Source organism: Oryctolagus cuniculus, chromosome 9 (assembly GCF_051225735.1).
Source record: "Oryctolagus cuniculus isolate XC-2025 breed Fujian yellow rabbit chromosome 9, ASM5122573v1, whole genome shotgun sequence".
Lineage (NCBI taxonomy): Eukaryota > Metazoa > Chordata > Mammalia > Lagomorpha > Leporidae > Oryctolagus > Oryctolagus cuniculus.
This window is the reverse complement of record NC_142875.1, coordinates 70380300-70403002: the sequence shown is the minus strand read 5'-3', so window position 1 is coordinate 70403002 and position 22703 is coordinate 70380300. Positions and strand designations below refer to the sequence as shown.

General features: G+C 42.4%; 1 protein-coding gene across 5 annotated transcripts in view; it reads right to left on the bottom strand.

The window, feature by feature from the left end:
- RNASEH2B (ribonuclease H2 subunit B) overlaps positions 1 to 22703 on the bottom strand; it is a 90534-nt gene that overhangs the window by 55780 nt on the left and 12051 nt on the right. For all 5 annotated transcript variants that reach the window (XR_016213305.1, XM_008273860.5, XM_089304195.1 and 2 more), the window contains exons 2-3: positions 8347 to 8418; positions 6235 to 6342 (exon numbers count right to left, since the gene is read on the bottom strand). Coding sequence is in view for 4 of the 5 variants with exons in the window: in XM_008273860.5 (XP_008272082.4) it covers positions 6235 to 6342; positions 8347 to 8418 (180 nt within the window). In the remaining variant the exon portion in view is untranslated. The remainder of the gene's footprint in view (positions 1 to 6234; positions 6343 to 8346; positions 8419 to 22703) is intronic.

Here is a 22703-nt window from a genome sequence, read left to right as displayed (position 1 = left end):
CATTTAAATCTCAATGTGAAAACCACGTGGTGACAAACATGAGTATATGTGGAATCCAAAATTCAGAACGTCTTCAGGTATAGGCCTCTGCTTCTACATGACTCAAAAGACAGAACAGCTTGAGATTATGTTACCGGTTTGCTTATTAATAATTTGAAATATTAATAAGCCGTGTGGGCTCTTGCCTCATATTCAGAAAAGAATTCTGAATACTGGTACAAATAAACCAGGCAGTGTGGTAAGTCTTTTTTTTTTTTTTTTTTTTTTTTAGGCAGAGTTAGACAGTGAGAGAGAAACAGAGAGAAAGGTCTCATTGGCTCACCCCCCAAATGGCTGCTACGGCTGGCATGTTGTGCTGATCCGAAACCAGGAACCAGCCCCCCTCTGCTTTGGTCTCCCATGCGGGTGCAGGGCCCAAGCACTTGGGCCATCCTCCACTGCCCTCCCGGGCCACAGCAGAGAGCTGGACTGGAGGAGGAGCAACTGGGACTAGATCCCAGTGCCCCTTTGGGATGCTGGCACCGCAGGCAGAGGATTAACCAAGTGAGCCACGGCTCCGGCCCCAGTGTGGTAAGTTTTAAGCTTTTTATTTAGTGAGAGAAATGCATAGGAGAGTGAGGGTGTTAGTCTAATCTAAGGGAGATGGGAAAGTCTGGAAATTAAATTGGAATCCATACCAAGCAGAGAGCAGGCCAAAAGCCACGTGCAGCAAGCGTTTTGAGCAGCTGTTAACAGCTTATCCCAGGTAGCAGAGCACAGGCAGAGAGCGTGGGTGCCCTGAAGGCGTGGGGCAGCAAAGGGCTATAATGGCAAAAGAGGGCAAAAGGGGCTGGGCCCACCATGTCTCAGGCCTTTAATTCACTTCCAAAGGGGAGTGGTTAATTAGTCTGATTGGCAGATGGGCACACAGGTGTGGTCTGGTAGGGGCATGAGGTCACACAGGGGCGTGGTGAAGGTGTGGTCTTCCAGCTCACAAACCTGATCAATTTTACCCAGTACGCCCACCTACAACAATATCAGGCCAAGCACATTAAATTCCTGGATGGGGAGAACAAGCCAAGATCTATAGAGAGCAGGCATTTGGTCTAGCAATTAACACTGGTTAATCTGCCTGTAATCCATACAGGGGTGACCAGTTTCAGTACAGCTCTGGCTTCCGACTTTAACTTGGAGCCAATGCAGATCCTGGGAGGCAGTGGTAATGGTTCAAGTAGTTGGGTCCCTGCCACCAACATGGGGCACCTGGATTGTGTTCCTGGCTCCTGGCTATGGCCCTGGCCCAGCCCCAGCCATTGCTGGTATCTGGGAAGTAAACCTGCAGATGAAAGCACTATCTCACTCTCTCTAATTAGTAAATAAAAATTTTCAAAAGGAAATTGATCTTTACCTTCCTCACTTCTTCCTTAAAAATCATTTTTACAAAGCCTCCTCCCACCTCTCAAAACAGCAGGGGTTGGAGGAAGCAGAGAAGGTGATCCAGGCCAACGATAGGAAGCCTGTACGGCGTGAATCTATCTACAAAATAACAACACAATGCAACGTCCCGTGCTTTTGAGGATGAAGATATGGAAAGCAGTACCATTCTCTCCGTATGGAGCTCCGACTTTGGTGTGTGGGCCCAGTGACTCAAAGCCCATGGGTTGGTAATCACCAGGGACCCCACCCCAAGCTCCACCCTGGAGGAATAAGGCAGGAGGCCAGCGTACGCCTGACATGACTAAGCAAACGCAAGCACAAAACTGCAGCACGACGCAGCCAGCTCTCCAGGCTGCCGGGGAAAAGGCAAATCAAAGCAGCCTGCCTGCTCCCCACTTCTCCTTCCTCTACGGATCTCCCCTCCAAGCACTGAGACTCTCTGCCCATGGAAGTGAACCACAAGGGAGATTCTCAAAAAAAGGAAAGACAAGCGATCCCTTCACTTCCTCCAAAGCCTATTATTTGGTTCCAGGAAACGCATGCACAGTTGGCCTTGCATATCCCAGGGATACTCATCCATGGGTTCAACCAACCACAGATTCAAAATATTAGGAAAAAACTTAGATCTCTACTGAATGTATAGACATTTTTTTTCTTGTTATTATTCCCTATATAATACACTACACAAGGGATCTTCAGAATGTTTACGGAAGGAGCTGGTGTTGTGGTCCTGTGGATTGAACCCCTGCCTGTGATGCCAGAATCCCATATGAGCACTGGTTTGGGTTCTAGGTGCTCCACTTCCGATCCGTCTCCCTGCTAATGCACCTGGAAGGCAGTAGAAGATGGTGCAAGTGCTTGGTCTCCTGCCACCCACGTGGGAGACCTGGATGGAGTTCTAGGCTGCTGACTTTCTTCTGGCCTGCCCCAGCAGTTGTGGCCACTTGAGGAGTGACCCAGCAGATAGAAGATTCTCTCTCTCTGTAATTCTGCCTTTCAAATAAATAAATAAAAATTGTTTATCAAAAATGTCTATTATGGGCCGGCGCTGCGGCTCAATAGGCTAATCCTCTGCCTGCAGCGCCGGAACACCGGGTTCTAGTCCCTGTCACTCCTCTTCCAGTCCAGCTATCTGCTGTGGCCCAGGAGGGCAGTGGAGGATGGCCCAAGTGCTTGGGCTCTGCATCCACATGGAGACCAGGAGAAGCACCTGGCTCCTGGCTTCAGATCAACGCAGTGCACCAGCTGCAGCAGCCATTGAAAGGTGATCCAATGGAAAAAGGAAGACCTTTCTCTTTGTCTCTCTCTCTCACTGTCCACTCTGCTTGTCAAAAAAAAAAAAAAAAAAAAAAGCCTATTATGAAAAAATTACGCATGGGTTTTGACACCTTTTAAATTTTAAAAATTTTAAATTTTAAACACCTTTAATTTTTTTTTTTTAATTTATTTTCATTTTATTTGAAAGGCAGAGAGACAGAGACAGAGAGTTCTTCTACCTGCTGATTCACTCTCCAAATATTCACAACCTGGGACTGAGTCAGGCTAGGCCAGAGGACTGCCCTCAATCTGTATCTTCCAGGTGGTGACGGGGACCCAACCACTGGAGCCTTCACCTGCTACCTCCCAGGGTGCACACTAGCAGCGAGTTGGAATCAGAAGTGGACCCAAGACTTGAACCCGAGTGCTCTGAGATGGGGTGCAACATCCCCAGTGGTATCTTTAACTGCTCTGCCAAACACTCCCCCCAAACTTATCTTTTAACTTCTATTTCCCATTAACTTTGAAGTTCCTGAATAACTACCACTTATATAGAATTTACATTGGATTAGGCAATCGAGAGATGGAAAGTCTACGCAAGGATGCATACAGGCTATATGTGCATACTATGTTTTTGGTTTTTTTTTTTTGTTTTTTTTTTTGACAGGTAGAGTTATAGACAGTGAGAGAGAGAGACAGAGAGAAAGGTCTTCCTTCCATTGGTTCACTCCCCAAATGGCTGCTACGGCCGGCGCTGCGCCAATCCGAAGCCAGGAGCCAGGTGCTTCCTCCTGGTCTCCCACGTGGGTGCAGGGGCCCAAGTACCTGGGCCATCCTCCACTGCCCTCCCAGGCCACAGCAGAGAGCTGGACTGGAAGAAGAGCAACTGGGACCAGAACCCGGCGCCCATATGGGATGCCGGCATCACAGGCGGAGGATTAACCAAGTTAGCCTTGGCGCTAGCCCACTATGTTTTTTTTTTTTTTAAGATTTATTTTATTTATTAGAAAAGCAGAGTTACGGGGGCGGGGGGGGGAGATTCCATCTACTGTTTCACTCCCCAGTGGCTGCAATGGCTGGGGCTGGGCCAGGCTGAAGCCAGGAGCCAGGAGCTTCTTCCAGGTCTCCCACAAGAGTGCAGGAGCTTTCCTAGACACAATAGCAGAGAGCTGGATTGGAAGTGGAGCAGCCAGGATCTGAACCGGTGCCCATACGGGACACTGGTGTCACAAACAGCTGCCTTACAAACCACTACACCACAATGCAGGCCCCTGCCATTTTATACAAGGGACTCAAGCATCCTTGGATTTGTGGGAATTCCTGGAACCCAGATAACTTCATTCTCTAAGAGAGCAACCAAGTTTACAGCCAAGAAATGTTCACCCTAAAGTATTTTATATAAGTGTGCACTTCACAGTAAACAAACAAAAAGAAGTAATTTCACATTAAGATTTTACTTGTTTATTTTTAAAAAGTTTATGGAAATAACTATCAGGAGCTGAAAGTTCATTTTAAAGGAGGCACGCATTATGTTCAGAAATTAGGAACAATTTTCTAGCTCTGAAAACAATAGCCTGGTGGCTATTCTTAAAAACAATTCTTTTTTTTTTTTTTTTTTGACAGGCAGAGTGGATAGTGAGAGAGAGAGAGCCAGGGAGAAAGGTCTTCCTTTGCCGTTGGTTCACCCTCCAATGGCTGCCGTGGCCAGCATGCTGCGGCCCGCGCACCGCGCTGATCCAATGGCAGGAGCCAGGTACTTATCCTGGTCTCCCATGGGGTGCAGGGCCCAAGGACTTGGGCCATCCTCCACTGCACTCCCGGGCCACAGCAGAGAGCTGGCCTGGAAGACGGGCAACCGGGACAGAATCTGGCGCCCCGACTGGGACTAGAACCCTGTGTGCCGGCGCCTTAGGCGGAGGATTAGCCTAGTGAGCCGCGGCGCCGGCCAAAAAACAATTCTTTCAAGTGGATCTTAGTGGAGAATGGGACTGGGAATGGGAGGGAGGAGGAGGAAGAGGGATGGGAGGGTGCGTATGGTGGGAAGAATCACTATATTCCTAAAGTTGTACTTATGAAATGCATGAAGTTTGTATTCTTTAAATAAAAGGTTTCTTTGGGAAAAAGAAAAAAAACAATTCTTTCTTACAGATTAATTAAACAGAAGACAATGCTGAAAGATAGGTAGGTACTTTTGCTGTGAGTCTAAAACTCCTCTAAAAATGAAATTCTGTTTTTCAAAAATGCAGGTACCAACTGAGACAAATGATCAATCACAGCCTCCCAATGTTTTCCAGTTTCAATCTGGATATTTCTGTGTCTGTCTAGCTACACCAATCACAAGTACATCACAACAGAAGCTGTGACTCACAGACTGCCAATGGGCACAAGCATATGGCAGCAAGGATGAAAATGAAATCTATGCTTCCCACCTTCCAGGCTACACCCAGGCTGCCACTGCATTTGGGGACTGAGAACCCCTGCACATTTCTCATGCATAAATGTACATAAAATTCATCATAAGCAATAAACCCTTCTCCTGAAATGTCTTAGAACAGTGTGGTGACACACAGAGCCAACAGAAAGCAGAAGGCTTAGGGAGACACAGAAAGCACTTGCTGGAAACAATGAGGGCGTGGGTGGAAGGCACGTGGGAGACCTCCAACACCTGCTCACCACCTGGACTCAGCAAGCCCCGGAACCTGAGAAGAACGGGGTTTCACCCTATCCTTCTCCCAGCTGAGTCTAGAAATTTAGTGGGGGCCAGGGGAGGAAGAAATGCACACGGCAAAGCAGCAAAACAGCCCTTTGTTATATTTTCTAGTGTACCTTAGAAGCTATATCAGTATCCAGTTTCAAGAAAATAAGATATTAAAAGCTTGAAGATCCTTAAAGAAATGGTCCCTAGTCAACAAAATGGCCCAAAGATCATCTAACTTCTTTTTTTCTTTTTCTTTTTTTTTTTGACAGGCAGAGTGGACAGTGAGAGAGAGACAGAAAGGTCTTCCTTTGGAGGTTCACCCTCCAATGGGCGCCGCAGCCGGCACGCTGCGGCTGGCGCACTGCGCTGATCTGATGGCAGGAGCCAGGTACTTATCCTGGTCTCCCATGGGGTGCAGGGCCCAAGCACTTGGACCATCCTCCACTGCACTCCCTGGCCACAGCAGAGAGCTGGCCTGGAAGAGGGGCAACCGGGACAGAATCTGGCGCCCCGACCGGGACTAGAACCCGGTGTGCTGGCGCCGCAAGGCGGAGGATTAGCCTGGTGAGCCGCGGCACCGGCCCATCTAACTTCTGACTGAAGATTTGCTCGTGTCTTAGGAGGCCAACGAGAGACGTCAGTTTAAAATTTCCTACCATCAAAGACACACAGGTGGTGACCTAAACTCAGTACTCAAATTATCACTCCCTTTTTTCTTGATTAAACCCTGCTCTGATTCCAAGGACAGCTAAACCCCTGACGGGACTCCAAACCAGTGGACACTCCCATAGCTCCATGTGTGAAGGATGAAGAAACCGGACTGTGTGTTTAGTTAATGGAAATATACACAATTAGTCACTCACCTGATTGAACTGATTCATTTATAAACCAAGAATGGTGTTTCTCCTTGAAGACTTTGATTTCAAACAGCTGCTGCAGACTCATATTGAACAAGTACATGGCTCCTTCCCCTGTTAAAACAAATCTGGTTTTTATTTGTAGGTTTTCTCTATCATGCACTTGCACTTGCGGGCGTGTACACACACACACACACACACACACACACAGATCTAAAGACTACCCAAGCGCTCTGAGGAATGCTCCTAATAGGAACATAAACATACATAAATACACACTGTACAAACTGACTCCAAGGCAAGCTTAGAGCTATTATACACATGCTTGTTTTCCAGCTCTACAATCCTCACTGAACTTAAACCAAAGAATTCAAAAGTGCGAGTCATTTATCTTAACTGCTACAAGGCCTCTCTTCAAGTCCACCATCAAATCGGGAGGGAAAGCTCACTCCTATGCAGGCAAGACCTAATGGTGCAGCCGGATGATCTGAGCTGGCACGCGGGGCCCTGTCTCCAAGGCAGCATGTGGCTCCCCACACTTGGGGAAAAGGCCAACGCGAGAGAAAAAGGCACAGCTTTAAGCCACCGGGGCCACACTGGAGGGCTTGCCTGTTCGTAACCATGGGGGCGGGGAGGACGCGGGAGTGGCAGGAGCCCACGCACACCAGCACCTTTTCTCTCTGCAGCCCACAGATTTTTCCCCCCAACTACAGCACAATCTCTGGAGTCAAGGGCCCTATGACTGAACCTTATCTCTATCACTTGTGCCTTTGGGAAAGTTACATAAACCTTCATGTTTCCTCATCTGTAAAAGGCAGGCAATACCAGACCTACCTGCATTTTTCTAAGGATTTCAGGACAGAATATATATATCTCCTTAAACAATACTGGGCATATAGCAAGTGCCCACCAAATATTAGACTTTAGTTTTTCACTGCCAATGTGACAAAAAACATTTATTCTTCCATTACATATGAAAATTGAAAGAGGAATTTTAGAAGTACACGGTGGCTGATTTTCCCCTGGACCTATATTTGTGTGAAATGCCCTAGAAACTTTACCGCCAACTAAAATTTTCTTGAAGAACTATTTCTCACCTCAACCCTGTCTTAGGCAAAACCAAGTTTCAAATAATATGGCTGATCGAGTGCATTCCATTTCATAATGAGGAAAAGAACAGTAGGGAAAGTCAAGCCTTCTTTTCTCCTTTCATTGCTTGTGTTTATGCCTCTACAGCAACAAATAAACACAGCGGCACGCCTACACTTGCACCATTCAGTATTACAGTCACCAGGGGAATGCTGCAATGTGCCACATATGAGGTGTTACTCCAAACCTTATCAATTAGCGGAACAAGAGCACCACCCATGTCACCACATAGAGTGTATTTTTAATATGTTGCCTTGAAAAACTTTAGAAGACAAAACAGAAAACGCACTGTATACAGTTAAAATAAAACTGCTTGCCAATAAAATATGAATCTCTTCAATATACAATACTTTTAATAAAAAATTCTCTGACAGGAAAAAATGTACTATTTCTTGATGGGAACAAATAAGGAAAGTACAGTCAAAAAATAAAACTAATCAAAATCTTGGCATGTCAAGTAGAAGCCTTCTGCTTTTTTACTCTACTTGTTTATTTTACTTTATAACATCAAATGAATATAAATGCAGGCTAATGTTGGATAGCTACTCTAAGAAAAGTTGGCTTATAAAGGCCAAAGAAAATTAATCTGCTTTCAGAGAGAATTCAAACACTACTTTTTTGCTTTGCCAGCAATCCTGATGCCTGAACAGTTCTGGGGATTAAAATTACAAGAAATTTTAAAAATGTTTACATTGAACGAATAGTAATGTCATCGGCTTGCTTTATTCACCTGCCATCTCAAGCCATTTGGAAAGAAGACACATGAGAAAAGAATACAGTGGAATTTCAACACATTTGCAGAAAAACAATTAAAAGATAAGTATGTTGGTACACAAAAATTTACAAGCCACGCATGATCTTTTTCATAATATGCAATTTTTGTAACTATCTGAAGATCTCTTGCATACTTATCAGTCACAATGTTTAAAGACTTTGCAGTTATTATCACCAGAGGGAAAGGACACGTACCTGAACACGGGCTAACCAGTTTTATAAACATGAGCCCATTTTTCATCTTCTTTGAAGTATCTTTTAAATGTTCTGAAAAGAAAAGGTGAATTCGCAAAATTAAAATATATTTGCTTTGCTGCTCGCTTGACTTTACTCTGCTTACCTTTCTTGTACATATATATGGTGTTTCTTTCTAAAATTTTTAGCTCAGGAAGCTGTAGTTTAAACCACAGCTTGGAACATGTGCTCCCATACCAAAATGCTAGTTGCAATCCCAGCTACTCTGCTTTGGATCTGGCGCCCTGTTAGTGCACCTGGGAAGTAATGGATGATGGCTCAATTACTTGGTCCCTGACGCCCCTGTGGATGTCAGCATGGGTTTTCTGGACCTTAGCTTCAGCCTGGCCCACCGTGGATGCTGCAGCCATGTGGGCAGAGAATGAGCAAATGGAACATTCATAGTCTCTCTCTCTCCCCCTAATAAAAATTTAAAAACTAAAAATTTTAACTATCACAAACTGTGAATCTTGAGCAAATTACCAATTTCCCTGTAAGTAGAATTTCAGATAGTGTTGATTTTTTTCTTTGAGAACTGATGAAGAGCAGAGTTGTAGTGTCAGATGGACTGGGTATTAATCTAGGCTAAGAGCTTTGTCACTGTGGGCAAGAGTCTTAGTCTCCTATCTCAACTGTCATTTACAAAAGGATATTAGTATATTTGCTTTTCAAGGGATTAAATTAGTTCATCTGTTGAAGGTACCTAACATGATTGAATAGAAATGTAAAACAGGGCTGGCGCTGTGGCATGGGCAGGTTAAAGCCCTGGCCTGCAGTGCCATCATCCCATATGGGCAGCAATTCGAGTCCTAGCTGCTCTACTTACAACCCAGCTCCCTGCCAATGAGCCTGGAAAACCATCCGAGAATGGCCCAAGTCCCTGGGCCCTTGCACCTGTGTGGGAGACCTGGAAGAAGCTCCTGGCTCCTGACTTCGGATCGGAGTGAACCAGCGGAAGGAAGACCTCTCTCTTTCTCTCTCCTCACTCTGTAACTCTGTCTTTCAAATAGATAAAATAAATCTTTAAAAAAAGCAATGTAAAATAAATGAAATATATTACCGGTATAATTTGTATTATTATAATTCTAAAGATTATTTTCAAAATAAAAATATTTTATTATTTATATTTTTACTGCTGTTATTACCTGTTCATGTCCTTTTCCTGTTCTCCTTATGCAGTATCCTTCTTTCCTTCCTTCCTTTTTTTTCTTTCTTTTATTACTCTATGAATCTTCATAGGGTAAGGATATTAACTCTGTTTTAAACTCTACTTGTAATTTTTTCCTACCACGTGGAAGATATAAAATATATAAAAGATATAAAATCTCTGTGTAATCACTTCTGCAATATGGTTGAACACTTCGTGTCATACTTAGAAATGTCTTCTCTTCCTCATAAATTGCCTGTATTTTCTTATAATACTTTAAAATGTTATCCTTAACCTATCTGGAATATCTCGGTGTAAGATAGGGAGAGGGAATCGAATGAGAATTTTTTTTCAGTGAGTTGGTTGGCCAGCTGTACTAGCATCACTACTGAATATTCATCACTTAAGTGCACTAAATATTTAAACTATTTAAATATCTAATACTTAAATATTAAAATATTTAATATTAAATATTAAAACATTAAATATTAAATTATTAAAATTAATTAATTAAATATTAAATTAACACTTAATTTTTAATTTAATTAATTCAATTATTAAATTAGCATTTAATATTAATTTAAATATTAAATATTAAAAATTAAAATATAATATATTATAATAATATATAATGATATATTATAATATTATATAATATATACATATATTATATTATATTATATATTATATATAATAATATAAAATATTTAAATATTTAAAATAAGTCTGGGAACAGTATTTCGATTCACTAGTCAGCCTATATTAGCATCCGTTCAACAGTTTAATTACTATTAATTAATTAATAGTATTAATTAATACTTAATTACATCTAAATTTTATTATCCAATAAGGTTAGCCCCTTCTGTTTCCTCTACCATATTTAACTGTCAAAGTTTCAATCATGTAAATTAAAACACCAAGACCATGGCAATTTTACGGCTAATCCAGCAAATTCTGAAGGACACAGCCGGAGGGCTCCTGGAAAGAGTCCCTCTCCACAAGGAACGGAGGGAATCTGATTAGTAAGGGACCACAGACCCAATCTACCTAAGGAGCAAAACAATGTTCAGGGCACGAAGGGAACTCTTCCTCTCTCTTCTGTGGTCCCCACGCCCTCTGCTCCACTGCGGATCTTCATAAACTTGAATATTTATTTATTTGAAAGGCAGTTACAGAGAGGCAGAGGCAGAGAGAAAGAGCGAGAGAGGGAGAGGGAGAGGAAGAGACATAGAGATCTTCCATCTGCTGGTTCACTCCCCAATTGGCCACAACGGCCCCAGCTGCACCTGTCCAAAGCCAGGAGCCAGGAGCTTCTTCTGGGTCTCCCTCGCGGGACTTGGGCCATCTTCTACTGCTTTCCCAGGCCATAGCAGGGAGCTAGATCAGAAGTGGAGCAGCCGGAACTCGAACTGGTGCCCATATGGGATGCTAGGACACAGCGCCAGTCCCCTCTTCATAAACTTAAATCTGGCACATAGGGTTAGAAATTGGCTTACTCATAAATGGTTAAAATACAGCATTCTTTGTTAAACTAATAATGACATCAAATATTCGAAAGGAAAGCAGCAACCTCATTTTGGGATTTCTACTCTCAGCTGAGATGGAGTAAGAGGAATTCAACGTACCCTCCCACCTGAAACAACCAAAACTCAGACAAAACATGCACTCGGGACACGGGACAGCAAGCCTCGCAGGACCCGATCCTGAGGGGTGGGACCAAGCAGGTGAGCCAGGACCACCTTCGCTTCCAGCCCTGCAAGGGCTCCTGGGCGCGGTGCCAAGGGAGAAGCGGGCGAATGGCAGGCAACGGAGAGTCCTGCCAGCCCTAGAGACCTGGAGCGGGTCCTGCTCTTCCGTACTGCACAGGGCACCTCTCCGTGCAGGCATGCGACGAGACGCCCAAGGCCTGGGAGAGAACAGTTTGAGTAGACGAGAGGGGACAGCACGACCCTCCCAAGGGGGCCTGGACTGCACCTATTCCCGGACAGACCACGAAACCTCACAATTCACAGAGTGTAACGAAGAAACTCGAAAAGGTATGATTAGCCCTAGACTAAACACTGTTCTGGTCCCACCAAATTGATTTTAACACAGCAAGCCCCAGAGGATCAAACTCTCCCCATGTAACTTAACTGTGATCCAGAATGAGGTTCAAGAATATTTATAGGAATAGGAGGATATTCATCACCCAAAAAGGTAATTCAAATCTGGCATCTAATCAAATACATTGGAATTAACAGACAAAGGTGTTAAAAACAGCATTCCTCTTGTAAAAAAGTTAAGTAGAAACCTGAAAGATTTTTTTTTTTAAAGACCCAGATGTCTAAAGATCTGGTAAGATGGGATTAATGGCAGAAGAAAATTAATGAATTTAAAGCAACAGTAACAAAGAATGAAAACACAGTGTAAACATTTAAAAGGAAGAGTATCAGTGACCTGTGAGACAACTTAAAGCATGTCAATATACGTGTAACGAAGCTTCCAAAAGACAAGGGAGAACAGAGCGATATAAAAACTATTTGCAGAAAGTATTTCTGAAATGTTTCTACGTGTGATGAAAACTGTAAGCCCACACACCCAAGAAACTCAATGAACCCAAAGCACAAGATACAGCAAGAAATAAACATGGTGATAATTCAAAACCAGTAATAAACAGAAAATCTTAAAAGCAGCCAAAAGAAGGAAAAAAAAACACGAATTACATGTAGATGAACAAAGAAGGAAGACAGCAAATTTTTTGTGTGAAAACCGTGCAGGCCAGAAGACAACCAAGAAACATTTTTAAAGTACTAAAAGAAAACACCAGAATTCCAGAGACACTACCTCTGAAAAATAAAGATGATACGCAGACTTTTGCGAACACTTGTGAGAGCTGCAGGAAAGAATCAGCAAGAGGCCCACACTGTAGGTGATGCTAAAGGAATTCTTCCTGGCAGAAGGAATGTGATTCTATATGAAAATATGAATCTAAACCAGAAAATTAGCAACATGGAGTAGTGGCAACTCTGGTAAATAAATTGGACTTGTATTATGTCTTTAAAGGTCATTGGATGTTTAAATAAAAACAATTTAGGGGGAGTTTATAACAGATATATATAAAATACATGATGACAATGCCATAGAGGCAAGGAGAAGAGAAATTTAAGTATACTGTAGTAAGTTTCTATTACTGTGTAAAGAAGTATAATAACACTTAAGGTAGATCTGATCATTTAAATAAGTCAATAATAAACAAATTACAAAACAACAAATACTGTCATCAATATGACAAAGGACATGAAATATGATCATAAAAAACGTACCTGACTCAGGGCAGAGTACCTGCATTCAACCCAGTGCTCTGGCCCGACTCCAGTTTCCTGCCTACATAAACCTTAGGAGGCAGCAGGTGATAGCTCAAGTAATGGGGTTCCTGCCAACCGCCTAGGAGACCTGGATTGAGTTCCTGGCTCTCAACTTCAACATGGCCAGTCCTGGCCATTGCTGGCATTTGTGGAGTGGACCAGGAGATGAGAGATTTGTCTGTCCATCCGTCTGCCTCTTAAACAAATAAGTAATAAAGATGCTGCCTCTCTGCCTCTTAAATAAATAATAAACATGTCTTTGAAGATAATAAAAAATAAGTTAGAGTAAAAGCATAAAGAATGGATGAGACAAATAGGAAGTAAAGAGCAATATGACAAATTCAAGCCTAATACAGCAATCACATTCAATGTACATGGTCTCAACACCCCAATTATAAAGCATAAATTGTCAAACAGGATTTGGGAAAAAAAAAAGATAAAAACTAAATTCTGGGGCCAGCACTGTAGTGCAGTGGGTTAAGCTGCCACTTGGGGTGCCGCATTCCACTCAGAATGTTGGTTCAAGTCCATTTCTCTGCTTTTTATCCAGCTTCCTGCTAATGCTCCCGGAAAGGCAGAGAAGATGGTCCAAGTACTTAGGATCCTCTATCCTATGGGAGACCAGGATAGAGTTCTTGGCTCCTGGCCTTGGCCATGGCCAGTCCCAGCTATTGCAACCATTTGGGGAGTCAACCAGCAGATGGAAGATCTCGATATCTCTATCTCTCTCCCTCTCTGTCGCTTTGCCTTTTAAATAAATAATTCTTAAAAAAAAAAAAAAAACCTGTATGCTACCTATGGTAAACATATTTTAGAGATACAAGTAGAGGAACTGGTGGCAGAGCAGGTTTAGGCACCACCTGCCATGCTGGCATTCCATATGAGCACTTGCTTGAGTCCCAGCTGCTCCAGTTCTGATCCAGCTCCTAGCTAATGCACCTGGGAAAGCAGAAGATTATCCAAGTGCTTGGTCCCCTGCCACCTATATGGAAGACCCAGATGGAGTTTCAGGTTCCTGACTTTGGCCTGACCCAGCCCCAGCCATTGCAGCCATTTGGGGACTGGAGCAGGGGATGGAAGACCTTTCTCTCTGCATCTCTCTCTCTCTCTCTCTCTCTGTAACTCTGCCTTTCAAATAAATCTTTTTAAAAAAATAAAGATACAAGCATATTAAAAGTAAAAGGAAGGAGATATGCTGCACTTAACATGCTAACACTAATCAAAGGCAAGAGGAAGCAGTTATGCTAATAACAGACAAGAGATATCACCAGGGAAAAACACCATCATTTCACAATGATAGAAGGGTCAGTTAACTAAGAGGACTAAACAAATCTAAATGTTTATGCAACAAATACAGAGCTACAAAATGCACAAAGCAAAAAGCTGATAGAACCCTCTGCCCCATCCCTCACCCCTGGCAAGCACTAATCTGCTCTGCAGCTCTGTAATTTTGTCCTTCTGAGAGTTTTACATAAATGGAATCATACAGATTCAATTTCAAGAATCTTTGTAAGACTTCCCTTTCTGTAATTCACTCCAGATAAGAATGTAAAAAGAATGTACAGGATAACGGCTGCAGGGTTGAAAATTCCTCCTAAAGACAAAAGCAAGCAGTGGTGCCCCCAGTGCCCTGCTGTTTCTCCCTTGCCCAGCATCCCACGTCTTCACTCTGTCTCCAGGCCCCGGAGAGCTGGCCGGCTTCACATCAGCCACACACCACTTTATCTGGATTCACTGCCATGGTAGACTTTCCACTTGGTGAATTACTGCCGACGTTTACTTCCTTTGTTTCAATAGAACATTTTGCATCTAGTGAGTTATACATTCTCCTTCCACTTTCCCATTCCTCCAGAGTTTAACATAATTAAAAATTTAAAAAGCCAAAAGTCTGAAAAGTATATTTCTAATAACTCTCCAAGGAAAGCCATGCTTCTATTTTTCCCATGAAGAGCAGTAAATCCAGAGGATTAGCTATAGCCTAAAATGTCAAGCTAAAAGAACTTTTGGAATTACTAACTACAAATAAATACTGACATTAATGTGTTATGCTGCAAATGCCAATGTTCTCTGAAATATGCTTTGGGAAATACAATATAGATAACACTAAAACGTCTATTTAGTGGGGAAAATATCTGCTTTCACAGTGTACAGACAACATGTTGTTGGATGGAATCTTTCAGCATAGAATTCCAAGTGAGACACTGTATCCAGGTTGTTTTGCCTTTCTTCACTACACAATGCAACTCTGAAGCAGTCTCTCTGGCCCGCATCACTTACCCACTTACCAACCACTGACTAGCAAAAATGGACTCTGTCCCCTGCCCATCTGAAGTTTACGGAAGTTCCATAGAAGAGACAGATTTTTTTTTTAATTTTTTATTTAGTAAATATAAATTTTCAAAGTACAGTTAATGGATTACAATGGCTTCCCCCCCCATAACTTCCCTCCCACCTACACCCCTCCCATCTCCCGCTCCCTCTCCCATTCCATTCATATCAAGATTCATTTTCAATTATCTTTATACACAGAAGATCAATTCAGTATGTATTAAGTAAAGATTTCATCAGTTTGCACCCACACAGAAACACAAAGTGTAAAATACTGTTTCAGTACTAGTTATAGCATTACTTCACATTGGATAACACACTAAGGACAGATCCCACATGAGAAGTAAGTACACAGTGACTCCTGTTGTTGACTTAACAATTTGACACTCTTGTTTATGGCGTCAGTAATAAGAGACAGATTTTTTAACATCTTTATTATTTATATGAAAGTCCTATTTACAAAGAGAGAGAGGGAGAGACAGAGATCTTCATCCATTGGTTAACTCCCCAGATGACCAGGCTGAAGCCAGGAGCCAGAAGCTTCTTCCAGGTCTCCCATGTGGGTAGCAGGGTCTCAACCACTTGGAACATCTTCCACTGCTCTCCCCAGGCCATTTGCAGGGAGCAGGCTTGGAAGTGGAGCAGCCAGGAAACAAACTGATGCCCATATGAGATGCCAGTATTGCAGGTGGTAGCTTTACCCATTATGCCCCAACATTGGCCCCAAAGAGATGGATCTTAAATCAAATAATCATACACATAAATGTAGATTGCAAATGTAACAACTGCTAAGAAGAAATGCTGCTAAGAGAATAAGAAAGAACTTTACGACAGAAGACGTATCACAGACGGAGTCTGTTTAAGTGCTCTGATTTGATGGCTAAGGAGTCAAGGGAATTATGCATTCACTTCATCAACTCCTGGGCCAAGCCTAGGCCCCAGAAGTTTTTTTTAAATTAATACATAAAAATTGTACATATTTACAGGAGACAGGATGATATTTTGATACACATACACAATGCATGATTGATGATCATATTAGGGGGATTGGTTTACTCATCACTCAAATGTTCATCGTTATGTTGCGAATGTTCAAAATCCAGCTACTTTTTTTTTCAATAATCTGCGAACTTCTTTTAAAGATGTTTTACTTATTTATTTTATTTATTTGAAAGGCAACAAGAAAGAGAAAGGTAGAGATCTTCCATGCCTGCTTTATTCCCCAAATGCCTGCAACAGCTAAGGCTGGCCCAGGCTGAAGCCAGGAGACAGGAACTTAATCCAGGTTTCCCACGTGGGTAGCTGAGACCCAATTACTTGAATCATCACTGCTGCCTTCCAGGGTGCACATTAGAAGGAAGCAGGAATCGGAAGTGGAACCAGGACTCAAACCCAGGCACTCCAGTATGCAAGTCAGGTGCACCAAGTGAATCAAAATTGCTTTTCCAATCACAGGCCCTTCTTATGGCTACTTTGAAATGCACAGTACTCCCGGTTGCCCCTCTTCCAGGCCAGCTCTCTGCTGTGGCCTGGGAGGGCAGTGGAGGATGGCCCAAGTGCTTAGGCCCTGCACCCCATGGGAGACCAGGAGAAGCACCTGGCTCCTACCTTTGGATCAGCGTGGTGCGCCAGCCACAGCGCACCGGCCGCAGCGGCCATTGGAGGGTGAACCAATGGCAAAGGAAGACCTTTCTCTGTCTCTCTCTCTCACTGTCCACTCTGCCTGTAAAAAGAAAGGAAGGAAGGAAGGAAGGAAGGAAGGAAGGAAGGAAGGAAGGAAGGAAGGAAGGAAGGAAGGAAGGGTACATAATGATTAACTATCATTATCCTACTGTGCTATAGAACTGTAGAACTTATCTTTCCTATTTGTAACATTATACCCATTAACCAACCTGTCCCTTATCCCTAACCCCGCCTTTCCCAGCCTACGTAACCATTCTACCATTCTGTAAGATCTAATCTTTTAGCTTCCACACTGTTTTGACTAGATAGTGATATGGCCAAGAGCTGTGCACAGACTCTAATATTAGAGGCTCGATTCACGAATAAACATCCACATACCCTTGAAAGTAGAAAGATAAGATTTATTTACAAAGACTCCCGTCCGTTAGAAACTTACAACCACAGCACCGGAATAAAGCATCACAGGCAAGGCATGTAGCATTCGGGAAGCAATCAATACCACCTTCATTTGTTTTTCTTCTTACTCTTATATCCTTCCCTTATGTAACCCCTTACCTGTCCTTAACCTTAGCAGTGCTTGCCAATCAGCCGGAGGCAAATGTTTTCAAAGTTGTCTGTGAACTGGCCTGGCCGGGGCCATATTCCCACACAATTTGATTAGAACATTGTTTGGAAGAACAGAAGGCGCCTTCTCTTCCCCAGATAGCCTCTGTGTTCACCCAAGGTTGTACAGACTCAACTCCTTATCTTGTTTACTTCTTGTCCTTGAGTCAAACTTTTTCCTTCTACTTTTAACAGTACTTTTTTAACAGTACGTATGAATGAGAACACACAGCTGACTTCTGACAAAGGTGCCCACAATATACATCAGGGAGAGTAGTCTCTTCAATAAACGGTCCTGGGAAATCTGGACATCCATATGCAGAAGGAAACTAGAATCCCACACATCTCACCACACACAAATCAACTCAAAATGGACCAGGTACTTAAATGTAAGAGCAGAAACTATGAAACTGGGGCCAGTGCTGTGGCGCAGTGGGTTAACGCCCTGGCCTGAAGCGCCAGCATCCCATATGGGCGCTGGTTCGAGACCCGGCGGCTCCACTTCTGATCCAGCTGTCTGCTATGGCCTGGGATAGCAGCAGAGGATGGTCCAAGTCCTTGGGCCCCTGCATCCGCATGGGAGACCCAGAAGAAACTCCTGGCTCCTGGCTCTGGATCAGTGCAGTTCTGGCCATTGCAGCCAATTGGGGAGTGAACCAGAGGATGGAAGACCTCTCTCTCTGCCTCTCCTGTCTCTGTGTAACTCTGACTTTCAAGTAAAATAATAATAAATAAATCTTTAAAAAAAATAAGGCCGGCGCTGCGGCTCAACAGGCTAATCCTCCGCCTAGCGGCACCGGCACACCAGGTTCTAGTCCCGGTCGGGGTGCCAGATTCTGTCCCGGTTGCCCCTCTTCCAGACCAGCTCTCTGCTGTGGCCAGGGAGTGCAGTGGAGGATGGCCCAAGTCCTTGGGCCCTGCACCCCATGGGAGACCAGGATAAGTACCTGGCTCCTGCCATCGGATCAGTGCCGCGGTGGCCATTGGAGGGTGAACCAACGGCAAAAGGAAGACCTTTTTCTCTGTCTTTCTCTCTCACTGTCCACTCTGCCTGTCAAAAAATAAAAATAAAAAAAAAAATAAAGAAACTATGAAACTACTAGAAGGAACCCTTGGGCAAATGGTTCAGGACATTGGCTTGGGTGAAGATTTTTTTTTTAATATGACCCCAAAAGCACAGGCAATGAAAGCAAAAATACGCAAGTGAGATTATATTCAACTAAAATCTCCAGCAAAGGAAACAAAAGAGAATTGGCACAAAATTTTGTTTGATTGGTTCATGTTAAAAATTTTGAGTCAGGAGCTGATATTAGAAAGTCAAGTGATTTTACATAAAATGCAGGCTTCAAATCTAAGTATAGCTCCCTAATTATGAAAACAAAAGTTATTATGCAAAGATTTTGCTTATGTAATCAAAAAACTCAGCAACAACAAACTCATACTGACAAAGGGAAGTTACCATTCTCCAGATCCTCCAGTTCCCCTTTAGCATCCTGGAAACTCAGCTTATGATAGGATGATGACCAAAAGCCATGTCTGTCCACACTCCACTGCCTTGCTAGATTCTGTACTTCCATAGCAGGACTAGGTAAGTATTGGGTGCTGAAAAAAAAACTTGAATACCATTTGGTATTATTGAACCTTTTTAAATATTACTAATTTTGTTACCAGTTCAGGCACTGTTCTAGGCATTAAAGATACAGCTGTAAACAAGCAAAGCTCCTGTCTTCCCTTAAAGAATGCATCTAGCACATCCCTACATGCTCCTTGCTTCTTCTGCACCCCAGGTCATTAGCCCTCTTGCTCTAACCTCAGTTCTCAATCCCCAGGTCCCTCCAGGACAAGGTGTAAGACTCAGATCTATCAGTCTTGGAAGCCCCTGAGCTACATTGTCCAACAGACTTTCCACAAACATGAGACATGCATTTAATTTACATGTTTCTAGGAGTCACAGTAAGAATACCCAAAATAAATTTTGGTAATATATTTTATTTGATCCAATCTATCTGAAACATTCTCATTTTTTCACATAAAAAAAGTTTCATATGAAATGTGTTGGCATGATGTTACCTGTGGGTTTTACATGGATAACCTTTATTCCTACACTGTTGAGTGTTTTATAATGAAAGGGAGTCAGATTTTGTTAAATGCTTTCTCTGTGACTATTGAAACGATTATATAAGTTTTGTCCTTTATTATATTAAAATGACCTATTACATTGTTTGACTTTTGGCATGTCGAACCAACCTTGCATTCCTAGGATAAATCCCACTCGATCACAGTACATAATCTTTCTCTATACTGGATTTGGTTTGCTATTTGTTGAGGATTTCTGTATCTATGTTCATAAGGAATGTTGGCTGCAGCTACCTTTTCTTGAAGTATTCCCTCTTTTCCCATTTTGTGAAAGGTCTATGAAAGATTGTGTTAACTCTTTCAATGTTTAGTAGAATGCACCAATGAAACTGGGCTTTTCTCTGTAGGAAGTTTTTAATTTAGCAACTTAATCTCTTTACTCATTGTGGAGTTATTCAGATTGTCAGCTTATTCTTGAGTCATTGTGGGAGTTTTTCTTTCTAGGAATTTGTCCACTTCATCCCTTTATGTGTTTTGTGGGTTTACAGTTGTTCGCAACACTCCCTTCATCTTTTTCTTATTGCTGTAAGGTTGGTCTATATTTAGAAATTTGAGTCTTGTTTCTTTCTGTATAGCTAAAGATTTATTGACTTTGTTGATATTTTTAGAAGGGCTGTAATTGCTTCTTATTTTTATTCCACTGTTTTTGGAGGACATATTTGGTGTATCTTTAGCCTGTCATATATCGTGTTCACATTGGCTTTGGAAGAATGTGTATTCCACTGTTGCTGAGTGGAATGTTTGATTCTTGTCTGTTGGGGTTAGTTGGTTTGTAGTGTTGGTAAAGTCTTCTGTTTCCTTGTTGTTTTACACATTAGTGAAACTGGGGTTTGAAATCTCCAACTATTTTTGTTCAATTGTCTGTATTTTCCATTAGTTCTGTCAGTTTTTGGCTCAGGTAGTTTCTGGATTATGTTAATGTTTTCCTGATACATCATAAAATATCCCTCTTTGTGTACAATAATAGTTGTTTTGTGCATGTATCTTAAAGTTTACTTCATCTGATTTCAGTATGGCTATTGCAGCTCTCATTTGGTTACTGCTTATATAGAATGTCTTTCCCCTCCTTTTACTTTCCACCTGTTTGTGCCTTTGACTCTAAAGTGTGTATGTTGTAGATAATATATAGTTGGATCATGCAGGTTTCCCCTTCATTCTGCCAATTACTGCCTTTTATTAGGACTGTTTAATTCATTTACACTTTAATGTTATTACTGATCAGTTGGGCCTTTGTCTGCCATTTAGCTCTTTTTTTCTTTCTATATGCCATGTCTTTTTCCCTCTGTTCTGCCTTCTTTTGTGTTAAATGGATATTTTCTAGAGTATCTTCTTAGTTTCCTTGTTTCTTTTGCTTTTGGGGAAGTTATTCACTTAGTACTTGCCCTGGAAATTACAATTAACATATATTTTTTAAAGATTTATACAGATGCTGGTTGGTGTCCCGGCTGCTCCTCTTTCGATCCAGCTCTCTGCGAATGGCCTGGGACAGCAGTAGAAGATGGCTCAGCAGTGGAAGATGACCCAAGTGCTTGGGCCTTGCACCTACAAGGGAGACCTGAAGGAAGCTCCTGGCTCCTGGCTTCAGATCAGCCCAGCTCCAGCCATTGTGGACATTTGGGGAAAGGACCAGCAGATTCTTTTCTATTTTTTAAAGATTAATTTATTTATTTGAAAGTCAGAGTTACACACACACACACACACACAGAGAGAAAGTGAGAGAGAGAGAGAGAGAGAGAGAAGTCTTCCATCTGCTGGTTCACTCCCCAAATTACCACAACGGCCAGAGCTGGGCTGATCTGAAGCCAGGAGCCAAGAGCTTCCTCTGGGTCTCCCTTGTAGGTGCAGGGCCCAAGCACTTGGGGCATCTTCTACTGCTTTCCCAGGCCACAGTAGACAGCTGGATTGGAAATGGAGCAGCCAGGCCTTGAACTGGCGCCCATATGGGATGCCAGCACTGCAGGTGGAGGCTTTACCTGCTATGCCACAGTGCCAGCCCCAAGACCCTTTTCTCTGTCTCTCCCCACTCTGTCTGCAAGTCTACCTCTCAAATAAATAAACAAAATATTTTTTAAAAAATACACTTGCATTCTTACGGTTATCTATATATTTAACAGTGCTCTTTATTCTTTGTGTAGATTCAAGTTCCCATCTAGTCTTTTCCTTTCAACCTGAAGGCCTGCTTTTATGATTTTTATGGAAAAGATCTGTTAGGGATGAATCCTCTCAGTTTCGAATTGTAGGATTGTCTTAATTTTCTCCTCATTTTGGAAGGGTAACTTGGACAGACACAGAATTCTTTTTTGAGAGTTCTGTTCTTTCAGCACTTTGAACAGGTATCGCCTGCACTTCTGGCCTCCAGGTTCCTGACGAGCAGGTCACTGCTAACTTCACTGAGGAGTCCTTTCTCTGTTGGTGCTTTAAAGATTCTTTGTCTTTGGCTCTTGACTGTGATGCATGTAGCCATACTCTACTTGAGTTTATCCTATCTGTAGTTTGCTGCACTCCCCAAATGTAAAGATTAATGAATTTAAAAATCAAACTGGGGAATGTTTGGACATTAATTCCTCAGATACCCTTTCTCCTCCCTTCTCGTCTCCTCTGGGACTCCCATTCTGCTCACGAGTACACTGTCATGCTTGCTGAGATCCCACAGGACTCTGAGGCCATGGTCATTTGTCTTTATTATTTTTTCTCTCTGTTCCTCAGCCTGTATAATCTTACCTTACCCATCTTCAATTCTGCTAATTCTTTCCTCTGCCAGATCAAATCATTTGAGCCCATTAGTGAACTTTTCATTTTAGTTATTATACTTTTCAATGTAATAATTTATATATTTTTTAGAATTTCTATCTCTTCATTGATACTAGTTGGTAAAACTTCATTGTCATAGTTTCTATTCATTCTTCAGAAATGATTTACTTTAGTTCTTTGGTTATATTTATAATAGTTGGCTAAAATCTTTGCGGAGGGGCTGGCATCATGGCACAGCAGGTTAAGCCAGAGCCTGCAATGCCAATATCCCCTATGAGCACTGGTTTGAGTCCCAGCTGCTCTGCCTCCGATTCAGCTCCATGCTT